Here is a 19,876-nt window from a genome sequence, read left to right as displayed (position 1 = left end):
GGCATGTGGGCTGCAGGACTGTTCGGAGGGAGGTGGGGGGGAAATCCCTATCCCTTGCAACATCCCACTCATCACACACATACCAGCTGCAACCTCCCAGGGCTTGAGTGAGGCTCAGATGGAGCAGACTCTGCTGAGTGCCCTGGAGGGGAGGATGATGATGATGAAGGTCCCATTGCTGGAGCCCTCGTCATTGCCCTCTGTCTCAGTGAGCTGCTCTCCACGCAGGGGGCTGGTAATGCTGGAGGGTCCAGTTCATCCTCACTGTCCACAGAGGGTGGACCAGCGGTGTCCACGAGGTGCTCCAGGGTGGCTGCCTCCCTCAGCCCCAGAAGCCTCTGCAGTTCCCTATAGCGAGGAACAGTGCATGGGCTGCGTCCCCGACTGGCCGCCAGCTTCGCAGGCTTTGACATACGCCTGTCTCAGTTCCTTGACTTTGATCCTGATGCTGCTGCCAGTACAGTCAGGGTGGCCTCAGGTGGTGAGTCCACTGGCCAGCCGATTGGTGGCCTTGGCATTGCGCTGCCAGGTGCCAGTTTGCCAAAGGACCTCCTTCTCCCCCTACAGAGCGAGGAGGTCTTTCAGCTCAACCTTGGACCAGGAGGATCACTTCCTGGCACAGCCCTTGCCCAGGTGCTGTGAGACCTTGGACCCCTCACCCAGGGCCCCCAGGAGGGAGGCAGAGGGGTCCTGGCATGCTACCATGGTGGCCAGGGGGAGCAGAGGCTGGGTGCTGTGTCAAGTGGGGCAGTCAGAGGCACAGCTCGTGCTGCCCTTGCTGGTGACACAGTCTCAGCTTCCTGCCTGGAGTTGCCAGGGAGCTGCTTTCTTTAAGGTGGCCTGCAGGCACCACAGAGCCCTGCCTGGGCTGGCTAGACTGTCTGCCTCCTTGGGGGGGTAGCCGTCTCGTTGGCAGACCCCTTATTCAAAGTAAGGAATGCAGCATGTTTACACACACTTTACTTCTAAGTTAATCTTCGAAGTAAACCACTACTCCATTCCCAACAATGGATCAGAGACTTCGAAGTTAGCCTCCCTTACTTCAAAGTTAACTTCTAAGTAAGGAAAAGTGCGTGCAGACACTCTGCAGGCTGCTTTGAAGTAGCCCCTTATGTCGAAGTAAGTCTGTAGTGTATACACAGCCTTGGAGGTTTCTGACAAGGATGAACTGAGGTTAGAGGGGGCCCAGAGGCAATCTATATTGTGCAGAATGTGTGCAGCATTCCAGTGACTCCTGAACCGGCTCACCCTATGGATAATGCTAAAGGAAAATCTTCCAGGAAGCATACATACATACACTGAATGGATATGAGCAAGCACTCAAAGAAAACCACACCCATTTAATGACTATTCTCTGTTTACAACTACATATTTCTGAGGATATTTGCTAGACTACATTGAAGGTGAGCCACTAGTAGGACTAAACCCAGAGGTGACTGGTGCCAGGATTCTAGAGGGGGCACTGGCCAAGTGCTCTTGCCTTGCTTTGCCTCTGATCCACTCGTGACCCACCCCTTTCCTGCCCATGCCCCTCCCTCACCCCTTCTTCCTGCAGTAGTGCCATGCTACTTCTGGTGGGTTCAGGGGCAGTCCTGCCTGCATTCCCCTGGAGTGGCATGGCTTAAGAGTAGCACTTTCAGGCTGCACCGCTGTGGGGGAGGGGTAAGATTACCCTGTACTCATCTGAAGTGATGTGGTGCTCATGATGAATGTGGGGGATACATGTGTCTGTGAGTACCTCCATGCATTGCCTATGACTAACTCACTGTACTTCAGAGTATGTTGAGAGTGCTGAGGACGCATTAAGCTTATTTTATTTTAAATATTAGCTTTCAAATATACTTGTATTTAAGGTGTCTCAAAGTACAAGGCATCAAGGTTGTTTTATGTGATGTCTCAATATGAATTACATGGATGACGCTCTGTCCACTGAACCGTACTATAATTACCTTCTCTTTGAAAATAACTGGCTATTTAAGTAGATGATACTATTGGCTAATTTTTATTATACATTTGTTTTATATGCTGCATAATGCACAATAAATTAAAACTTTGCAAAAATTCACACACAATACTAAATCTTAATTCCACAACTTATGTATTTTAGTCTGTTTCAAGTTCCCTCTACTCACTAATCGAATCTCCTTCAGTACTTATTTTAGGCTTTCAGATGAGTGCCTACAAGTATGTGCACGTATAGTTCATGTGCAGAAAGCCCCTTGCCCTTTTCTTCCCCAGTAATATTCTAGTTTTTCTCCATTCAATGGATATTTTTGCACTGAAAACAATTCTTCTTTACTTTCTTCACCTGACAGTACCGAAAAAAAAAAAAAATCCAGTTTTACTTCTTCTTGCACAATCCTTACCAATTAACAATATATCAGTAGGAATGGATAGAACCTATCACTCCAAGTTAAATTATCCATAAATGATACTATTATACAACCATTTGGTAAATGAGTGAATTTGTGGCTTTAGAATACAAATATTTGAAAAATGTCAACAATCAGAGCACGTTAAAGTTATTTTAGATGTAACAGGACACATTAGAAATAATCTAAGTTGGCAAGAGAAACTAAAGGGAATACTAACTCCCCCATCCAAAAGGGAAGTTGAAGTCAGAAGCTTCTCCCCAAGGCAACACACTAATTTTCAATATATTAATTATAGTCCAGTATCTGTGGAAAATTACCATCTTTATAGTCATTTTAATTTGTTAAATTTTTAATCTGAAACACTAAGTAACACTTATGTTTAGCAGGTTCCTTTTCTTTTTGAAAATACCAACATACTGAAATATTGTTATTATTGTACACAGAACACAAACGAGTATTATCAATTACTGGCATTACCTGTCAGCTACAGCATCAGAAATAGATAACTTACATGTAACCAGAGGTTCTTCAAGATCCTAATTTCTGTTCCACTCAGGGTTATATACATGTACTATGCAGCCAAAGATTCTGAAAGTAGGTATGTCCATTGGCCTATACATGCACCCTTGGTATGCTTAATGTTTTTTTCTGAGGTGATAAGAGATGGTGTGGACTGCCTGCACCATCAATGCCTTCATCATCATAAACCAAGAGATCCGCAGCAAAAGGGGGAAGGAGGGTGGAATCAGAATGTTGATACGGACCACACATAGAGAAGATCTTCCAATTACACGTAAGCAGGTTTCCTCTTTGAGAGATGGTCACGGTCACTACTGTATTCCTCTGAGGTTGATTAACAAGCAGTACCCAGTTAGGAGAAGAGCTCAAGGAAGATGACAAGAACAGTAGAGCAGAGAAGAGACATGCTGAATAAGGCACCCATTGCAAAATTTTGTGCCAAGGAGTAAAGGGAAGAAAAGGTATGTACTGAACTCCATGTGGCCACCCTACATACGCTTGTAAGCAGCAGGTTTTGCACCCCAGTTGATACCTGTGCTCTCATGGAGTGGGCTTGCACCCCAAGGGGTGGAAACAGACCTGATAACTGACTGAGTGTAATGCACCCTGAAACTCACTTAAAAATCTGCTCAGTGGAGATGGCTTGCCCCTTAATTGTTTCCATTACAAGAATCAGCAGCCTAGGGGACTTCCTGAATGGCCCATCCTCTGCAGGTAAAATGCCAGTGGCTTTTCAGTGGTAAGGAACTGAAGGGGCTGTTCCTCCTCGAGGTGTGCAGCTTTGAAAAAACAATTAAAAAAACAAATAGCAGGGAAGTGAATGGTCTGGTTGAGATCAAAGCAAGGACGTGCTTTGACAGAATCTTGGGGTGCACCTTATGGAATACAGTTGTGGGGCATCACTGCCCCTAGTTTGCCTACCCTTCTCACAGAAGTACAATCTACCAGGAAGGAGATTTCATGGAGAGGAGAAACAGTGAGTAAGAGGCCAGAGGTTTGAAGGGCAACTTCATCAATGCCCTGAGGGTAAAGTTGAAGTTCCAAGGGACAATGGACTGAGTGAGAAAAGAAGTTTGCAACAGGCAATTCTAGAATCTTGCAGTCAGAGTGCATAAAGAAGGAGTGCCCCTCCACAAGGGGATGAAAAGCACTAATGACCACTGCACACATCTTGATGGAGTTGAAAACAAGATCCAAGGCCTTTGGCGAAAGGAGATAGTCCAAGAAGAAAGGAATACTGTAGCCTCAGGGGCAAGACCCTTCTGCTGGACCCAGGAGGCAAAATGTTTTTTTTACTTGGCTAAATTGGAAATCCTCACAAATTCTTTCTTGCAACTCATCTTGTGTTGCTGATAAACACTTCAGCTCTAGCAAGCATGCCCCTCCAAAATACAAACTCTAAAGTGCAGTGCCTGTGGACCAAGGTGTCTGATCCCATCAGTATACTGCATGAGCAGTTCCAGAAAAGTCAACACCAGAAACAGATGACACACTGACAACCGAAGAAGGAGAGAGAACCAGAATTGCAAAGGACAGACCAGGGAGAAAAAAGATGACCACTGCTCTCTCCCATCTGATCTTGAGATGGATCCAGGGCAGGAGGGGAAGAGGAGCAGAGGTGTAATTGATCTGGTCCAAACAGCCTTTGACTAGAGCATTGTCTTGGGAACAGGCACAGAGCAATACTGGATGAATTTGCTGTTGATGTACGAGGCAAAGATGTCCCTTGTTGGAGTTCCTCAGCAGTCAAAAGCATGGTTGACCAGATTTGTGTAAATCCCATTTGAAGCTGCCCACAAATTTCCTGTGGGGAGACTCCACAATCATGTTCTGAGTCTCGGCAAGATAAGATGCTGACAACAGGCTGTTGTACGCGGTGCACCAGTTCCACAGGCAAATTGCCTCTGCATTAAATGTTGACAACCTTGTTCCACCTTGCACATCTAATAAGTGGTGGTGGTGGTGGGTGTTATTTAATATAAGGAGAACAAGGCCAAAGCAGATAAACAGGGGAAATGCGTGACATGCTCTCCTTTTGGCCTTAAGTTCCAGAACATTTATGTGCAAGAGTGGTGGGCAATATGTGGCCCTCTTGAGCTCCACATGCAGACTACAAATCCCCTTGTCTGCCCTCCTCCCCCAGCCACCTCTCACGCACTGGGACATACCCTATTCCTCCTCCTCCCTCCCAGCACTTTTGGTGCACCACAAATCCGATGATTTGCTCTCCATCCCCACTCTTCCTTCTCCCTCCCAGAGCTGGAACACTGCAAATCAGCTGTTTGCAGCTGTTCAAGTTCTGGGAAAGAGGGGGAGGAGACCGCTCAGATGGTATGAGAGGAGCAGATGAAGGTATGAGAGGAGCAGACCTTGCATTCTGTCCAAGTCTTCTGATGTCAAGAAGTCAGAACCCTGTTGCTCTTCCACAGCAAATACTTCATGAGGTCCAGGCACTGATTAGAGCCTCCCAGATGCTAGTGACACATGCTCTATAGCCAGATATGAAGCCAGAACCAGAGTGGAGGACTATCTCAGAACCGAGAGTTCCCTTAACTTTGGCAATACCAGCCTGGAAGAGGTATTCTGCTCAGTAACTGGGCCCAATAGGTCCAGTGTTCTCAGCAACTCCTTGTCATGTGAGCACCTTGGAATGCACTGCTTCTCAGTGGCTGGTGCTCATGAAGGATGCAGCATTCTTGGGTCTTAAAGAAGACTTACTACCACACTTCTGCACCAATAGGAACAAGACTTTAACACCATGGTAGGAGGCATGTTCCTTGATTACTCAGGCTGATATGCTTGGGGGTGAAGGATCCCTGGGCAGGGATCCTAACACACCCATCAGGCAACCTTCATATGTTTCTTCAGACAGAGGAAGTGGCCTTTCTGGGTGCAGTTTCAGAAGGACAGGCGCATGCTGCATCTGGATGTGATGACGTTTTCCCTGCAAGTAACAAAGGCAGCGTTGGTGATCACTCCTATTGAAAATAAGTGAGGGCAGGAAGCAAGGTCAGGCTCGTGTGTCTTTGACATAATCTAATACTGAGGCATGGATGCTGAGAGGAAGGCAAGTGGAAGGGGGATGGCAGAGGAACAGGAGACCAGAAAAAACAGCATCCCAAAGTCCTTAACATTCTAAAAACTACTACTAACACAAAACTATTACAAAAATAATGGCTTACTAACTATATCCTAGAATTCAAGTCTTCTTTTCCCCTGGAAAATGAGGGAAAATGTAGCTGAGGCTTCAACTCAGACCATGTCGCACTGAGAAGGAAGTGAGGGTACAGTCTGTACACCCTGCTCTTTATGGCTTTGGACAAAACCATAAGGTGGACATAGGGTGAATGCACAGATCAACAGGCTCTACCACTCTGAAAACTTCCAGATGCACAGCATATACATATTACCTTCCTCAATACAACAGGAGCCATCACTCAAATAACTATGAATGTATACGCATGGCTAACATTGACCCTTTACCACTTTGGTGTATCAAAGTGATAGATTTAAAATCACCAAAACATTCCTTCCCAGTTATAAATATTTTAAAAACTCTAACTCTGTCCAGTTCCAAACTTGATCTCTTTCTTACTAATGCTACAAATTTCTGACATTGAAGAAGAACTTTGCATTTTGTATCTAACCCACCTCCAAGTGGGTTAAAAAGTTTTTTGTAGCAGGAGAGAGAGGCAAATCAGATTGACATGAATTGTTGTGATGTTTCTGTTGTACCTTCCTCTTAATTTCAGGGTCCGATTCTGATTCTGACTCTTCTGTGTTTTCCGTTATACTTTCTACAGGGGAAAAATGAAAGAAATTAACACAGAGAAATCAGCATATCAACTTTAGATGACAAAAAGACTTCTGACACAAGTACATGTTTTACAGCCTGGTTAAAGAAAATGGGACTGGAACGCATATTTTGTGCATAGATCCGACTGCTATGTTCTTACCTGAACCTCTCAAACCACAGCCAACAAAAAAGCCTCTTCAGTCTCTTCAAGGATACTAGGAAACAGTGCTTGCTGTCCCCATTAACTTTTTGACTTGGCTCTTGAGCCTCTGGCAATAGCTGTACAGCCTCATTAAGGTATCTGAGGCAAAAAACTTGGTTCCATGGGGTATAAACTGATGATATATGCAGACAATGACCTTTTGCATATATCCAAACCAGAAAACACTATTCCAGCCTTCCTATCATTAATTCAAAAATGTAGAGTAAAACCTGGTTACAAAATGCAATGGGAAAAAAAAAATAAGAACAATGGACATGTCTGTTATGTACTTGAGCTTTTTCCACAGGCAAATAGATGCAATTAAGTACCTCAACGTATAAGTACAAAGAAACATTAATATATTTATCTGCCCTAATTTAGAATCTGTATTTGTTCATATAATTAATTACTGAAGTAGGTAGCACCCTCCCTTTCTGAGCTGTTAGGGGAGGGTTAATACAACAAAAATGAATACTCTGCTCTATATTCTATATACATAGTCCTCTGTCTAATTTTAGAAGAAAAAAATTAGACTTTCTAGAGCCTTTCTGTGGCACCCCAGCCAAATCAATGCCCATGACTAACTCCAGCTTCCAATAGCCAAAAGCAGTGTTTGTGTTCCAAGACCCACAAAATCAATATTGTGGTTTTATCATGTCACAGGTGTCAAAATTGGACCCAACATTCTACCATCCTTATAACCAGAAAGAAACTGAAAGGGTATTAATGTACCCAGCTCTTCCTGTGGAGCTCCTGGGTGCCACTCCTTGTCCCACAGAAAAAAATATAAGGTGCCCAAAGTGGTGGCTGCAAGGTGGTTCTGGGTTATCCTAGCTAAGAAGTACCAATTTCAAACTCACAGCTAAATATCTCGCGTAACCCAAACATAAAAACTGTGGTTGGGGCGGACCCTATAACTTCAAAAAACTGCGCAAAGGCACAAAAATTTCCCAAGGATAAAGGTTAGTATTGCTTTTCTAACACTAAAAAACAATCTGATCTGCCACACCCAGCAGAATGGCCATCCTCACTACCAATGCATCAGTTTGGGCTGTATTTCCTCGGACTAGGATTTCCTAGGCTTAGAGCTAGTGGGGAAACTTGTAAATGCTTCATAATCACCCCAACATTATGTATGCTTTACTAATGAAGAGGAATTCCAGGGGTCTGGAGTGCTTTGTGAAAGCGTGGGAAGGGGAGTTGCACAGCCCTGTAAAAAAACCTCAGTGGCAGACCATATAATGGAAAGTTAATGTTTCTGTGGATTTCAAGCTACACCTGATACAGCAAAATATGCTATTCAAAATATGCTCAATGACACAGAGGTTGAGCAAGACAGGAGTATTTTCTTCTGGTGTTTGTTGGCACTGTAATAAAGAAATCCTGATAAACATGCTATGAAACTGTCCAACAGTGAGCCAGCTATGGAAAGAGATGGGCACAGGCGTGAAAGTAGTGCTTAGCTTCAGCAACCATATCTAAGCTGAAAGTTTCAGCATAGGTTTTGTACCAGCTCCACAGAGTTTAACTCCATCACAAAAAAACCCTTTGATTCTTCAAGGCTGTAATGACTACCAAATGCATGCTTTTACAAAAAATTAAAAAGAAAGCTTATGTACAAAACAAAGCACTGTCACTTGGACCTGTATAACTTAGCAGTGGAAGAATGTTGTAAAAATAGTGACTTCTCATTTTAATAAAAACTTGCAATTTTATATTACATTATAAACTTTTTTTTTAAAAAAAAAAAAAAAAAAAAAAAGGTTCTACCTTTTAAACTAGATATACATGCCATTTAAACAAAGTACCGATTGTCCCATTCTCCTTCCCATTCCTATCTCCCGGACAACTGCAAGTATCGCTGACACTCACATTTAGAAAAGGATATATTTTCAAAGAGAATAATTAGTCTTGGAATTTTAGGGGATTCCAGTCCTATGCAGAATTTAAAGTTAAAAATGTTTACATACATGAGTTACTGCTAACATAAAATGAAAAATAATTACTAGACTATTACGGATGCACTAACATACGACCTTAGGTACTCCTTTGATTATTGTGCCAGGGATACGCAAGACCTTCAATATATTATGTATTTTTAACATGATACTGCCTTGGAGCCCTGGACTTGGACCAGACTTGGACTGTCCTAACTGCTATAAAAACATGGGGGACAGGGGGGTGGATGCAAGGAGAGGGGTGATATGGCCAAAGCAATGGGTTAGGACAGTGATCTCTGCAGCAGGATCTGAATAGATACAAGTTGGGCAAGACTGCATAACTAAGAGTCAGAGACTGAACATTTATATGAATAAGAGTAATACCCCAATTTGTAACACTAAATATTAAGAATTTTCATAAGGATTACTATGCTTCACGTTTAAGGGCTTCAACCAATTCCTAACTATAATAAAGGCTCCATTATCGGCATGCCAAGGGAATGATGGGGTTTCAGTTATTCAAATATTCTGGTTAATTGAAAGTTATGCTTTACCAATGGAATCCAGTTTTCAAAGAATTAGAATAAATTGAATAAATATAAAATAGTATTCAGGGACTAACCTATCTAGCAGTAGTAATGCATTGCAGAGTGGTTTGGATTCTTGAAGCTGGTCACGACGGGAGAAAAGATACTGGGCTACACAGACCAGCATGATGGTCACATGCAGCAAGGCAATTCTCATATTACTATCTATACAATGCCAGCTGCAAAATGCTGACTGTGATAATATTCCAAACGCAGACCACAGAATTCGAACTCAGGACGTGTCTTATTTTACTGAGCATTTGGGTGCATGGGTGGGTAGGGATTCAAGTACAGAAGACAATATATAAATTAACTGATATTCCAAGACTTACTATAGCACCCCTCTGTCAGCAGACATTTCTCTGAATTTGACTCATCTCATCAGTCTTCCTTGACTTCACTCAGGAATTCCAAATACTGAACTATCTTCCTCTTCCCCTTTCAGCTTCAAGCACCTAAATGCTCTCTCTTTGTTAGACAGATAGGAAATTCTGCCAGAAACTGACCCAAACCCTTCAATTTGATATCTATTCTCTTCACTCCAGCAAACCAAACCACTCAGTCTCCTAAGCATGCCTACACTGTAAAATAAATTCAAATTTAAGGCACCTAGCTCAACACTACCATTTATCTGTCTTCACTGTAAATACCATTAGCTCGATTTAGAGAGCACTAATATAGATATCATAATATCATAGGTACCTGCTGGGTGTAGCATCAGGTTCGAAATAAGAAGTTCTAATAAAGACCAGTGCAGAAGCGCCACATCTTACAATCAAATTTATTACTCTCCAGAGGTGTCCTGTATGTAATCCACAATGCCCCTCAGCGCTGTTGTGGGGCTCATGCTTGCACAAGCCAAGAAACTTCTTCTCAGAAGCTTGCATTTGTGCGTGTGCCCCTCCTCCCTGACAGGTGCCAAACACTTGGGGTCTTTCCTGCATGCCACCACATCATGTGGGTAGCCCCCAACCCAATGAAAGAATGTACCTGCCATTTGGTGCTGACCAGGCAGCCAGGCAGCACCACATCCTCACTTGCACGTGGTTAGGGCTCCAAGGATGGGAAAGAATTTCAGGGGCTTGCAGCTGCTGGGCGGGGGAGGGAAGACTCTCCCAGCAGCTAAGATTTTCAGGGGCTTGTTGCTACACAGACGGACTACTTCAACTGGCCCTCCACCAAAAATATTTTCAGGGCCTTTCTGCTGCCGGGGAAAGTCTCCCACAGTGGCTAAGATATTCGAGACTTGCTCCCACACAGTGGGACTTCAATTGGCCCCCCACTGAGGTCCACCCCCGCCCCAACTCCAACAAGGACCTGGGGGGCTTGTTGCTGCTGGAAGGGAATTGTCTCCCAGCTGCTAAGATTTTTGGGGTCTTTCTGCTGCACGGGGGGGAACTACTTCAACCCACCAAAAATATTTTCATGGCCTTTCTGCCAGAGGGAAGTCTCCCACGGCGGTTAAGATATTCAGGGGCTGGCTGCTGCATGGCTGGCTGGCTCCCCACTGAAACCTCTCCCACAACCAATTTTCCAACAAGGAGCCGGCGGGGCTTGTTGGTGCTGGGGAGAAGTCTCCCCTGCAGGTGGTTAAGATATTTGGGGGCTTGGTGCTGTCAGGGGAAGTCTCTGTCAGTGGCTAAGAGATTCAGGGGCTTGCTATCACCTGAGGGACCTCTTCAAATGGCTCTGTAGTCACAGACCCCAGACACCCCTCCCCCACCGCCCTAAATATGTATTCAGGGGCTTGCTGCTGCCGGGTGAAGTCTCCCCTAGCACCCAAGAATTTTGGTGGCTTGCTGCCACATGGGGGAGGGACTACAACTGACCCCCCACTGAAACACCCCCATGTCTGAAAAAGGACTGGGAGGGCTTGCTGCCGTGGGGGGAGGGAAGCCTCCCCCCAGTGGCTAGGATTTTCGGGGCAGGGGAACATTTCAATCAGCTCTCCAGCCACAGACCACCATCTCCGCCAAAAATATTTTCAGGGGTTGCTGCCCATTGCAGACACCTGCTGCTTTTGCAATATCTTTGATATTTCAATAATAAAATCTTTTTCCTAGCGACTCCTGTTCTCTTACTTCATGGTTTTCCCTGCTAAAAACACAGGGAACAGTGGGTGGAAGACCAGATGAGACTGCTATTTCTTTTATAAGTTCAGTGTATGAGATTTCACTGCTATCATGTTTTGAAAAGACAGTGTAGTGGGAAGCCCAAAATCTTTTCCCTAACCTTCCCTATCCTCTTTCTTCATGCTTTGGCGTCCCAAAACATGGGAAATGGTGCGTGGAGCGCCAGATGAGATTCCTGTTTCTGTTATAAGTTCAGTGTATGAGATTTCTCTGCCATCACATTTTGGAAAGGCAATGTAGAAATTTTATATGGAGCTATACTTGTGTCATAGAACTGGTAGGAACCTCGATAGGCCATCGAGTCCAGTCCCCTACACTCACAACATTCCACTTCCATGATTTCTGGGGGGCTTGCTGCCACCCTGCGTTGGCAAATTCTGTGTAATGAAGAGGGAAGCCAAAAGTCTTTTTTCCTAGTCTTCTCCATCCTCTTTCTTCTAACTTTGCACCCGTTCACGTAGAAGAGTGGGTGGATGGCCAGTTGAGAACACAGACTGTGCACAGAAGCTGTATAGTGGACTAGGAACCCAAATGCCCTTCCCTCAGCAACTCTCTTTTTTCCAAATCTTTACTATCTACTCTTTCTTCATGCTTTTCATTGCCCCTGTGTTATTTTCAGGGATTAGATGCAATCGAGGAAGGGGGGCACAGTCAGCGGATGGCCAAATGAGAAGACACACACTTGCTGATTTTTACAAAATCCTTAATAATTCAGTTACAGAAAAAGAGATATTTCTGTTAACTTTGCCTTCTTTGTTGATGCTCTAATTTTCCTTCCTTTTGACTGGAAAAATGGACGTTTACTTAACATGGGAGGGGAATGAGGACAATGCAGTGTGGGAAAATGATGTCAAGACCAGCAAACATACCCAGAATGCTACGGGGATGAGTGACCTACGGGATAGGCTCCCATGCACTGCTGCAATAGTTGATGTTTGCCAGTTAAGCGCAGCAGCAATAAGTCGACTTTGTGAGCAGCACATGGGGTCATGAGGATAGTCAAATTTGAATTTATGAAATCCAATATTACAAAATCAATACTGATGATTCAAATTTATCTTGTAGTGTAAATGTAGTTTAAGTCAAACTGAGGGGTGTGTCTTGATTTATCCACCACATCTGAATTCAGGTATCTGAGACTCCTCCTTTTCCTCTTTGCTCAAATTTTACAATTCCTGGTTTCGCTGTCTGTATTTCCTTTAGCATTATTCATCCATTAAGAAGCATCATGTTATCTGTTACATATACATCAGTTTGCACAAAAGGCAAATCATTGAGAAACACACAACTTTCAGAACATTGCACATTTTTCAGAAAAACAAGCATGAATATTTTGCAAGTAAAAATCTTATTTTCTCAATGCTAGATTTGCTTAGCTATAGCTAATAAGTGTTACATAGAATTTACAATTTATATTTCAAGTTAGCCACATGAAGTTTTCTGACTCAAAGTGCTAATATGCTGAGTATTTTGTCTACTGAATTAACTTGCAAAACTTTCAAAATATTTTAAAAAAATAGTTACAATTAGTCTGGTTTTTCTTCCTAATTGAGTAGTGTCCAGCCTCTTTAACCTGTAGACTGAACATTTCAAGGGGCCACAATCAACAATTAAGAGCATATACTTTGCTGTGTTTGACTCTCACTAAGTTGCCTATACAGAGCAAAAGGAACAAATACTTGACAATTCCCTAGATAAAAGGGGAAGACCACATCAGGCACAGAGAAGGGTCTAATCACCAGATCCCAAGCCTCATTCCTTTAACTTAACCCTTTAAAAGGTAGAGGAATGTATCAAAAATGGAAAGTGAACTCACACTCACTTCAGCTGGCACATGGACCATGGGAGCCAGCTGATGATAGAACAGCCCCTACTCACTGTAATTCGGATTCAAAGAACCAGGGCAACCGGTTGTTCATTTTCAACTTCCTCTCATCCCCCAATCTGACAGGCTATTACTAGTTGAGTCTTGTTTCAAAGTCTGTAATCTCTTCCTGGCAGTTTCAAGTCTTCCTATTTCTTAGTACAATGGGGCTTCACCTCTGAGTTGGGTTTCTGGATGCTACTGCATAGCTAAACAATTCATCCCTTACTCTCCTACTTCAAGATGCTGCTCCATGAAGAATATAAAGCTACAAGGATATTTTGCTGCTCTCTTTTGCATTGTACAAAGGTAAGCTCTTCAGTGGAGGGATTCTTACTGGTTTGACACAACATATTCTTCACTTTTGCAGTGTTACAGAGATGCTATTTTGGTCACTGATGATAGAGTTTAGGGTTTTCTTTTTTCCCCCACTCCAGTTCTAATTTGAAATTCACAATAATATGATAGCATATGTTGCATAATTCAGTCTGCAAAAAGGGCCAAAAGCCAGCTTTTATACACATCTGTATAAATATAGTAATCTTATTGATATCAATGAACGTACTAAAGATTCAGATAAGCATGTGTACAGAATTTGGCACAGACAGGTTTAAAACACTTTATTTAAAATAAAGATTTACTACCTAGATTTTTTTTTAAAAAAAAAAGTGAAATGCTAAGGATACCTACCCATCAACTGAGGTCGAGGCAATCTAATAGGGTCAATTTCTATCTTCTGAAAATGAGGGGGATATTCTTTCCTGGAAAAAAAAAGAATGTAGTTGTAGTCTTGACAGGAACTAATATATTTTGACACTGTTACACATCTCACCAAAGCCAAACATTACGAATTTTGGCACTCTGAATATGCACATATTTCAATTAAGACAGCTAACAACTTCTTCGATTACATATTTGACATACACTGAAATCTGTTCTTCATTGTTCTGACACACAGAAATTAATAACCTGAATTTGACTACCAGAGAACTAGCTACACTCGTGTTTCCAACCTAAATCTCCTTTTCCAGTGCCTAAAAACTTGGGATTTCTCTCTTTTCAGGATGAAATTTTACAAACCAAGTTATCTTCCTGGAAAACACCACTTCCTGCTCTGTTAAACACTACTTAAAAAAGGTTGATCCATTTTTTAGAATTTCATTGATTAAAAACACATTACAAACAAGTTCTTTTTTAAAAGGCTTGTATTGCCAAAACAGGTAAAACTACAAAAACTGACTTTAGCAGAGGAACATTTTCTGTTTTTCTTTTAAAAACACTGATTTGGCCAAATTAGAAAGATATGAAAATGTTTATTCGTAGGATATATGATCAGAACTGGCAAACTTCACCAGATCCTGAGCAAAGGGAGAAGGAGGCTCGGCTTGACTCCAGGCCTCCTGGAATCAGCAGGGACTCAGGCTGATGGTAGGGGCAGCCAGCCCCTCAGCACCGCCCAGCCAGCCCTCAAGGCTGCCAAGACTACACCACACGGGGCTCTGGAAACAAAGGGCCCAGAAGGGACTCCAGAAGGTAGCTGTGACTGCAGAGGTAGCTCCCGATACCCCAGACCCTTTTACTTGTCAGGTCCTGGGGCAACTGCCCCCTTTGTCTCCCCTCCAGGGTCCTGAATACAATTTTTTTTTTTATTTTTATACATAAACATATAAGCAATTTAATAATAATTCCCCAGTCTTCTGTAAGGAAGATATCTATTATATACAGTAAGGTCTCGACACTTGCAAGTGTGACAGTCGTGAATTCAATTATTCACAAATGTTGCTTCCCTGGGGCTGCGGGGGTAGCCTCCGGAGGCTGCCACTTCCCCAGGACTCACCCGGAGCCCCCGGCAGCCAGTGCTTGCCTGGGACTCTGGGACCAGACCAATAGTGGCCACCGCTTGCCTGGGGCTCTGGGGCTGGAGCACTGGCAGCCGCCACTTGCCTGGGGTTCCGTATTTGCGAAAATCAACATTCACGAGGGCCCTGAACACTGAACCCTTACGAATATTGAGACCTTGCTGTATACAAGTATAATTGTTTCATGCTAACTAAATACAAGCCTGTTGTTCACTGAACATTAATTACTACTCAGAGAAGATACGTTGACTACTTATTGGGGTCATTTTTCCTGCTTTTTTTCCCACCTTTGATTATTTTTAAAAACAAGCACACATCCGCTGAATAAATCTCTAAATTTTCCATATGAAAAGATAAATGCACATGTGCTACCTTAATTTTGGCATTTCTTTAAAATACCATATTACTTTGCCAACTTTTGCTATTGCAGAAGCAGCTGTTAAAGAGAATGGAAAGAACGTTTTTATCCTATACATAAAATGATTCAACGTCACAGGGTTTACCAACTCCACACTAGCCACAGGGGTGGGGGACCAGGCTTGCTGGATGGAAAAGACCCTTCCCCCACTGCCCTTCCTCAACTGCAGCTCAAGTATAAAGGCCAGGGAGGCCAGTCAGTTGGGCCCAGCCAGCAGTAGAGAACGAGCTTCTGCTATAACTTGGGAGTAGCACCCGCCACCTGAGGAGGAGCAGCAGCCTCAAGAGGAGAAGCCAGAGCCGGGAGGGTGCGTCTTGTCCAAAACGGGGTTGGAAGTAGCCCAAGGCAGGGAGCCAGGAGGTATCCTGAGAGCTCAGCATGTTGCAGTGGGAATCCCCGCTGAGCTGGTGGTTGGGGAGACATCCCCACTATTGGCAGGCCCCTGTGCTGGAGCCTCGGTGGAGAGGTTGAGCCTGGGCTCCTCCCCCCCCACCTCTGTGGCCCCTAGAAAGGTGAAACAATGGCCTGTCAAGGTTGACCAGGCCACTGAGGCCTGACTGAGAGGATACAAACTAGGCTGTTGGGCTGGGGTTACTGATTAGGCCACCGGGCCTGAGTGAGGGGATGCTGACCAGGCTGGTGAGGCCTGACTAGGCGATACTGACTAGAACATCAAGGCCTGACAAGGGAGGTAGGCCCTCAGAAAAGACGTAGGGCTTGAGGCCCCACCACACTCTGCTTGAACTAATTGTACTGTGCCATGAAACAGCTGATGAGTTAGCCAGTGGTTTCTGGTATTAGAAGGGGAAACTGGACACAAGTATAAAGATATTGTGACACACTCCCCCCCCAGCCCCAGGGAAGCAACATTTGTGAATAATAGAATTCACGAATGTCACACTAAGCTTGTATCCTGAAATGAGATTGGTATGCAACATAATTCCCTTTCTCCCACCTCCCAGTTTTCAATGTGGGAAATCTACCAAAGGGAAAATTTATTATGCCCTTTTAATTTCATATCCAGTTTGCCTGGCTCTGAATAAATATTTACTTGCAAATGTCTACTATTTGTCTCTAGATTAATTTTTGCCATGATTTATATTGTTGACTAACACTGCTTATCTACAATGCCTTCTGGGCACCCATTTTACCAAGCCAGCACACCAAATATCCATATCTGACAGTACTGGGAGGCAGCAGTGTACGGTAGGGATCAGTGAGGGAGAAGTTTGATAAAATTGCAACATGTAGCATACAGAAGCTGCAATAGTTGAAGATTTGTGCCTGTGGATGGCAGAGGGGAAACCATGTAATGGTATAGTCCTTAACTTTTTAATTTCTTTGCTTCTCAGTCTCTGGGAAGTATGTTTGTTGCATAACTCTTTCCAGTCTGTGTTTTAAAATGCATGTAAACTGAACCAAAAAGTAAATTTTACACATTTATAAAAAAAATATGTGGTTTTGTTCAACTTGTTTTGGTAGAAATTAAAAAAAAGCAAAAGATCCATGGCTCATTCAAAACAGTTAAGGTGTAATCCTGTAAGGCTACAGCACATAGGACATATTATTTTTACAGATGTAGACATCATGTAGTTAGCTTGTTTTATCCTTAATATTTGATTTATCTCAAACATTAGGAATAAGTAGAACTACAATGTATTAATGCAGTATAGGAGATATAACTGTATAAAACAGTTTCGCTAGTAGGATGACTTAAGTTTATTACAATATTAACAATCCTCTTATCTCACCAACCACAACATGCCTTGACTTATCATATATTTGACATTACTCTTTGCAAAACTGTTAGATAGTATTTTAATGTCTGAATGCAAGAGAGTACAAGCTTAGTACCAGTATTAGATACATATATACAAACCCTCCTCTACAAACTCAAATGTGAATTGGCTTCTTAAGTGTATTAATTTTTCTTACAAAATTAGATCTTACACATATTCCATTCTCAATTTTTTCCAATCAATCTTAACCCACAGTTCACAATGCACAGTTAAATTCAGCACATAACACAGCGATCTGCCATGGAATATTCATACTTCTGACGTTACTTTAAAAGTTGTATGATAAACGCTGAACTAATTTTTATATAATATTTTGCTAAATAGTAAAAATAAGTTGAATGCTAAAATGATATTCGACTGTGTACTACTGTAATGCATCATTTGTAGTGTAAGCTCCCTAACAGAAGCTATCAAGTGACACAAGACAAGGCATCTTGAAGCATGTCGTCATGCTTCAAGGTACCGGACAATTAAATGTAGGCCTCTGGCAATTAACTCAATTATGACTACAAGGATCACATACTAGCTGAAAGCAAACATGGCCAAAATTGTACGTAACAGAGAAAATAAGGCCAGATTGACAATTATGCAAAGGAATCAGCATAAAAGGCAGCTTTCTGTCTATGCATCCCAGAAGCCTGGTGGCAGTGCTTTCCTTATTTGCGTTTAATAATGTAATAAATGGAGGGCAGGAGCACTTGAAAACTATCACCTTTTCTCCAAAATCCTGAGGCCAACTGTGTATGTCTATCCCATACTGACAGTGTACAAGTGACAAGAAGCAACAGAGGGAAATGTATGAGAGAAAATAACATTGAACATTGAAATAAGAAAATAAGAATATATTTAACATGGTTCTAGTAGCACATGAAAGGATGAACTTCCTAAATCTCTATCTTCCGTCAAACAGGGGACATCAGCAACGAGGTATTCCAAAAAACTTCCTTGTTCTGAAATCCTTTTTTTCACTGAAATAGTCTATATTTTTCAGAACAAGTTTAAGAGCAGAGATTTTAGCCATAAACAAAACTACAAGAGTCACTTTATCTTAATTCCTGGAAGGCCTGTTTGGCTGTGTCTGCACTGACCCTCCTTTTTGGAAAAGGGCATGTAAATGTAGTGGATCAAAAATGCTAATGAGGTGTAGATATGAATATTCAGTGCCTCATTTGCATAACGAAAGACACTCACCATGTTGAAAGTACTGCTTTCGAAATGCAAAATAGCCATGTAGACGGGGTTCCTTCGAAAGAAAGCCCCACTTTCAAAAGTGCCCTTCTTCCTGAAAAAAATTAGGAAGAAGGGTGCTTTTGAAAGTGGGGCTTCCTTTCAAAGGAACCCCATATACACGGCTATTTAGCATTTTGAAAGCAGCACATTTGACACAGCAAGTGGTGGTCATTATGCAAATGAGGTGCTCAATATTCATATGAATGCATCATTAGCATTTTTGATCCACTGCATTTACATGTCCCTTCCAAAAGGGAGGGGCAGTGTAGACACAGCCTTTGAGTATGTTTATACTGCAAGAAACAACCACCGTCACACAATGCAGCAGCAGGTCCGAGAATACAGCTCAACTGACTCAGACTTACAGGGTTTGAGCTGCAGGGCTAAAAATAGCAGTGTAGACATTGAACTTTTGGCTAGAGCCCAGGCTCTGAAATCTCACAAGGGTGAGTCCAGGCTCCAGCCAGAGCCTGAATTACTACACTTCTATTTTCGTAGCCCTGCAGCTCAAGCCAGTTGACCAGAGTTCAGAGACTCACTGCCATGGGGTTTTTATTGGAGTGTACATGTATTCCTTGATCATAATGACTGCCTTGCGCTTCTTCATAATGAAGCGCAACCTCAAAGAAATTTTAAAGTCCCAGTTTTCATTTCTCTACCTGTTTATTGGGGGCTTTCAAGTTCCGTCATATGATTTAGACAGTTAATTTGATATAACATAAAATAATCATCTCTCGATCGTCTCAGCAGAATTTAGTTAAATTTGGTGGGTCTAACTTCTGGCTAAGACCTCAGTTTTCAGGTCTAGATCTAAAATATGATATATACATTTATTCATGAACATAAAAATAACTTACACTCAAACTCCATGTACAGTAACACCCCTCCTGAGGCACACGAAGGTTGCATTCCATGCAACCCTCACACACCTTGAATTTTGCATAAGTTGGGGAGGGCTTGGGGGGATGGGTTGGGGCCCTGAGAGGGGGCTGGGCGGGGGGTTAAGCCTGAGCCCCCACATGCGCTGGGGGTTGCAGGCCCCAGGTACAAGTTGAAGCCAGAGCCCCATGTGCCAGGGGGTGTCCGTTTGTGTGAGCTGGGACCGTGGGGGGTTGAACGGGGTGATGGGGGGGTTAGCTGGGGGGAGTAGAGCCT

At 43.0% G+C, this 19,876-nt stretch overlaps 1 protein-coding gene across 5 annotated transcripts in view; it reads right to left on the bottom strand.

Annotated features, from left to right (window-relative positions):
- Positions 1 to 19,876, bottom strand: part of SENP6 (SUMO specific peptidase 6) — a 157,296-nt gene that overhangs the window by 67,429 nt on the left and 69,991 nt on the right. For 4 of the 5 annotated variants that reach the window (XM_074990988.1, XM_074990984.1, XM_074990985.1 and 1 more), the window contains 2 exons: positions 14,106 to 14,176; positions 6,546 to 6,691 (listed from right to left, as the gene is read on the bottom strand). In XM_074990988.1, the coding sequence (XP_074847089.1) occupies positions 6,546 to 6,691; positions 14,106 to 14,176 (217 nt within the window). The remainder of the gene's footprint in view (positions 1 to 6,545; positions 6,692 to 14,105; positions 14,177 to 19,876) is intronic. The other variant, XM_074990986.1, reaches the window with a different exon arrangement.

Source organism: Carettochelys insculpta, chromosome 3 (genome assembly GCF_033958435.1).
Source record: "Carettochelys insculpta isolate YL-2023 chromosome 3, ASM3395843v1, whole genome shotgun sequence".
In the NCBI taxonomy this organism is placed as follows: Eukaryota; Metazoa; Chordata; order Testudines; family Carettochelyidae; genus Carettochelys; species Carettochelys insculpta.
Note: the sequence above shows the minus strand (reverse complement) of the source record. Positions and strands in the feature narration are given on the sequence as shown.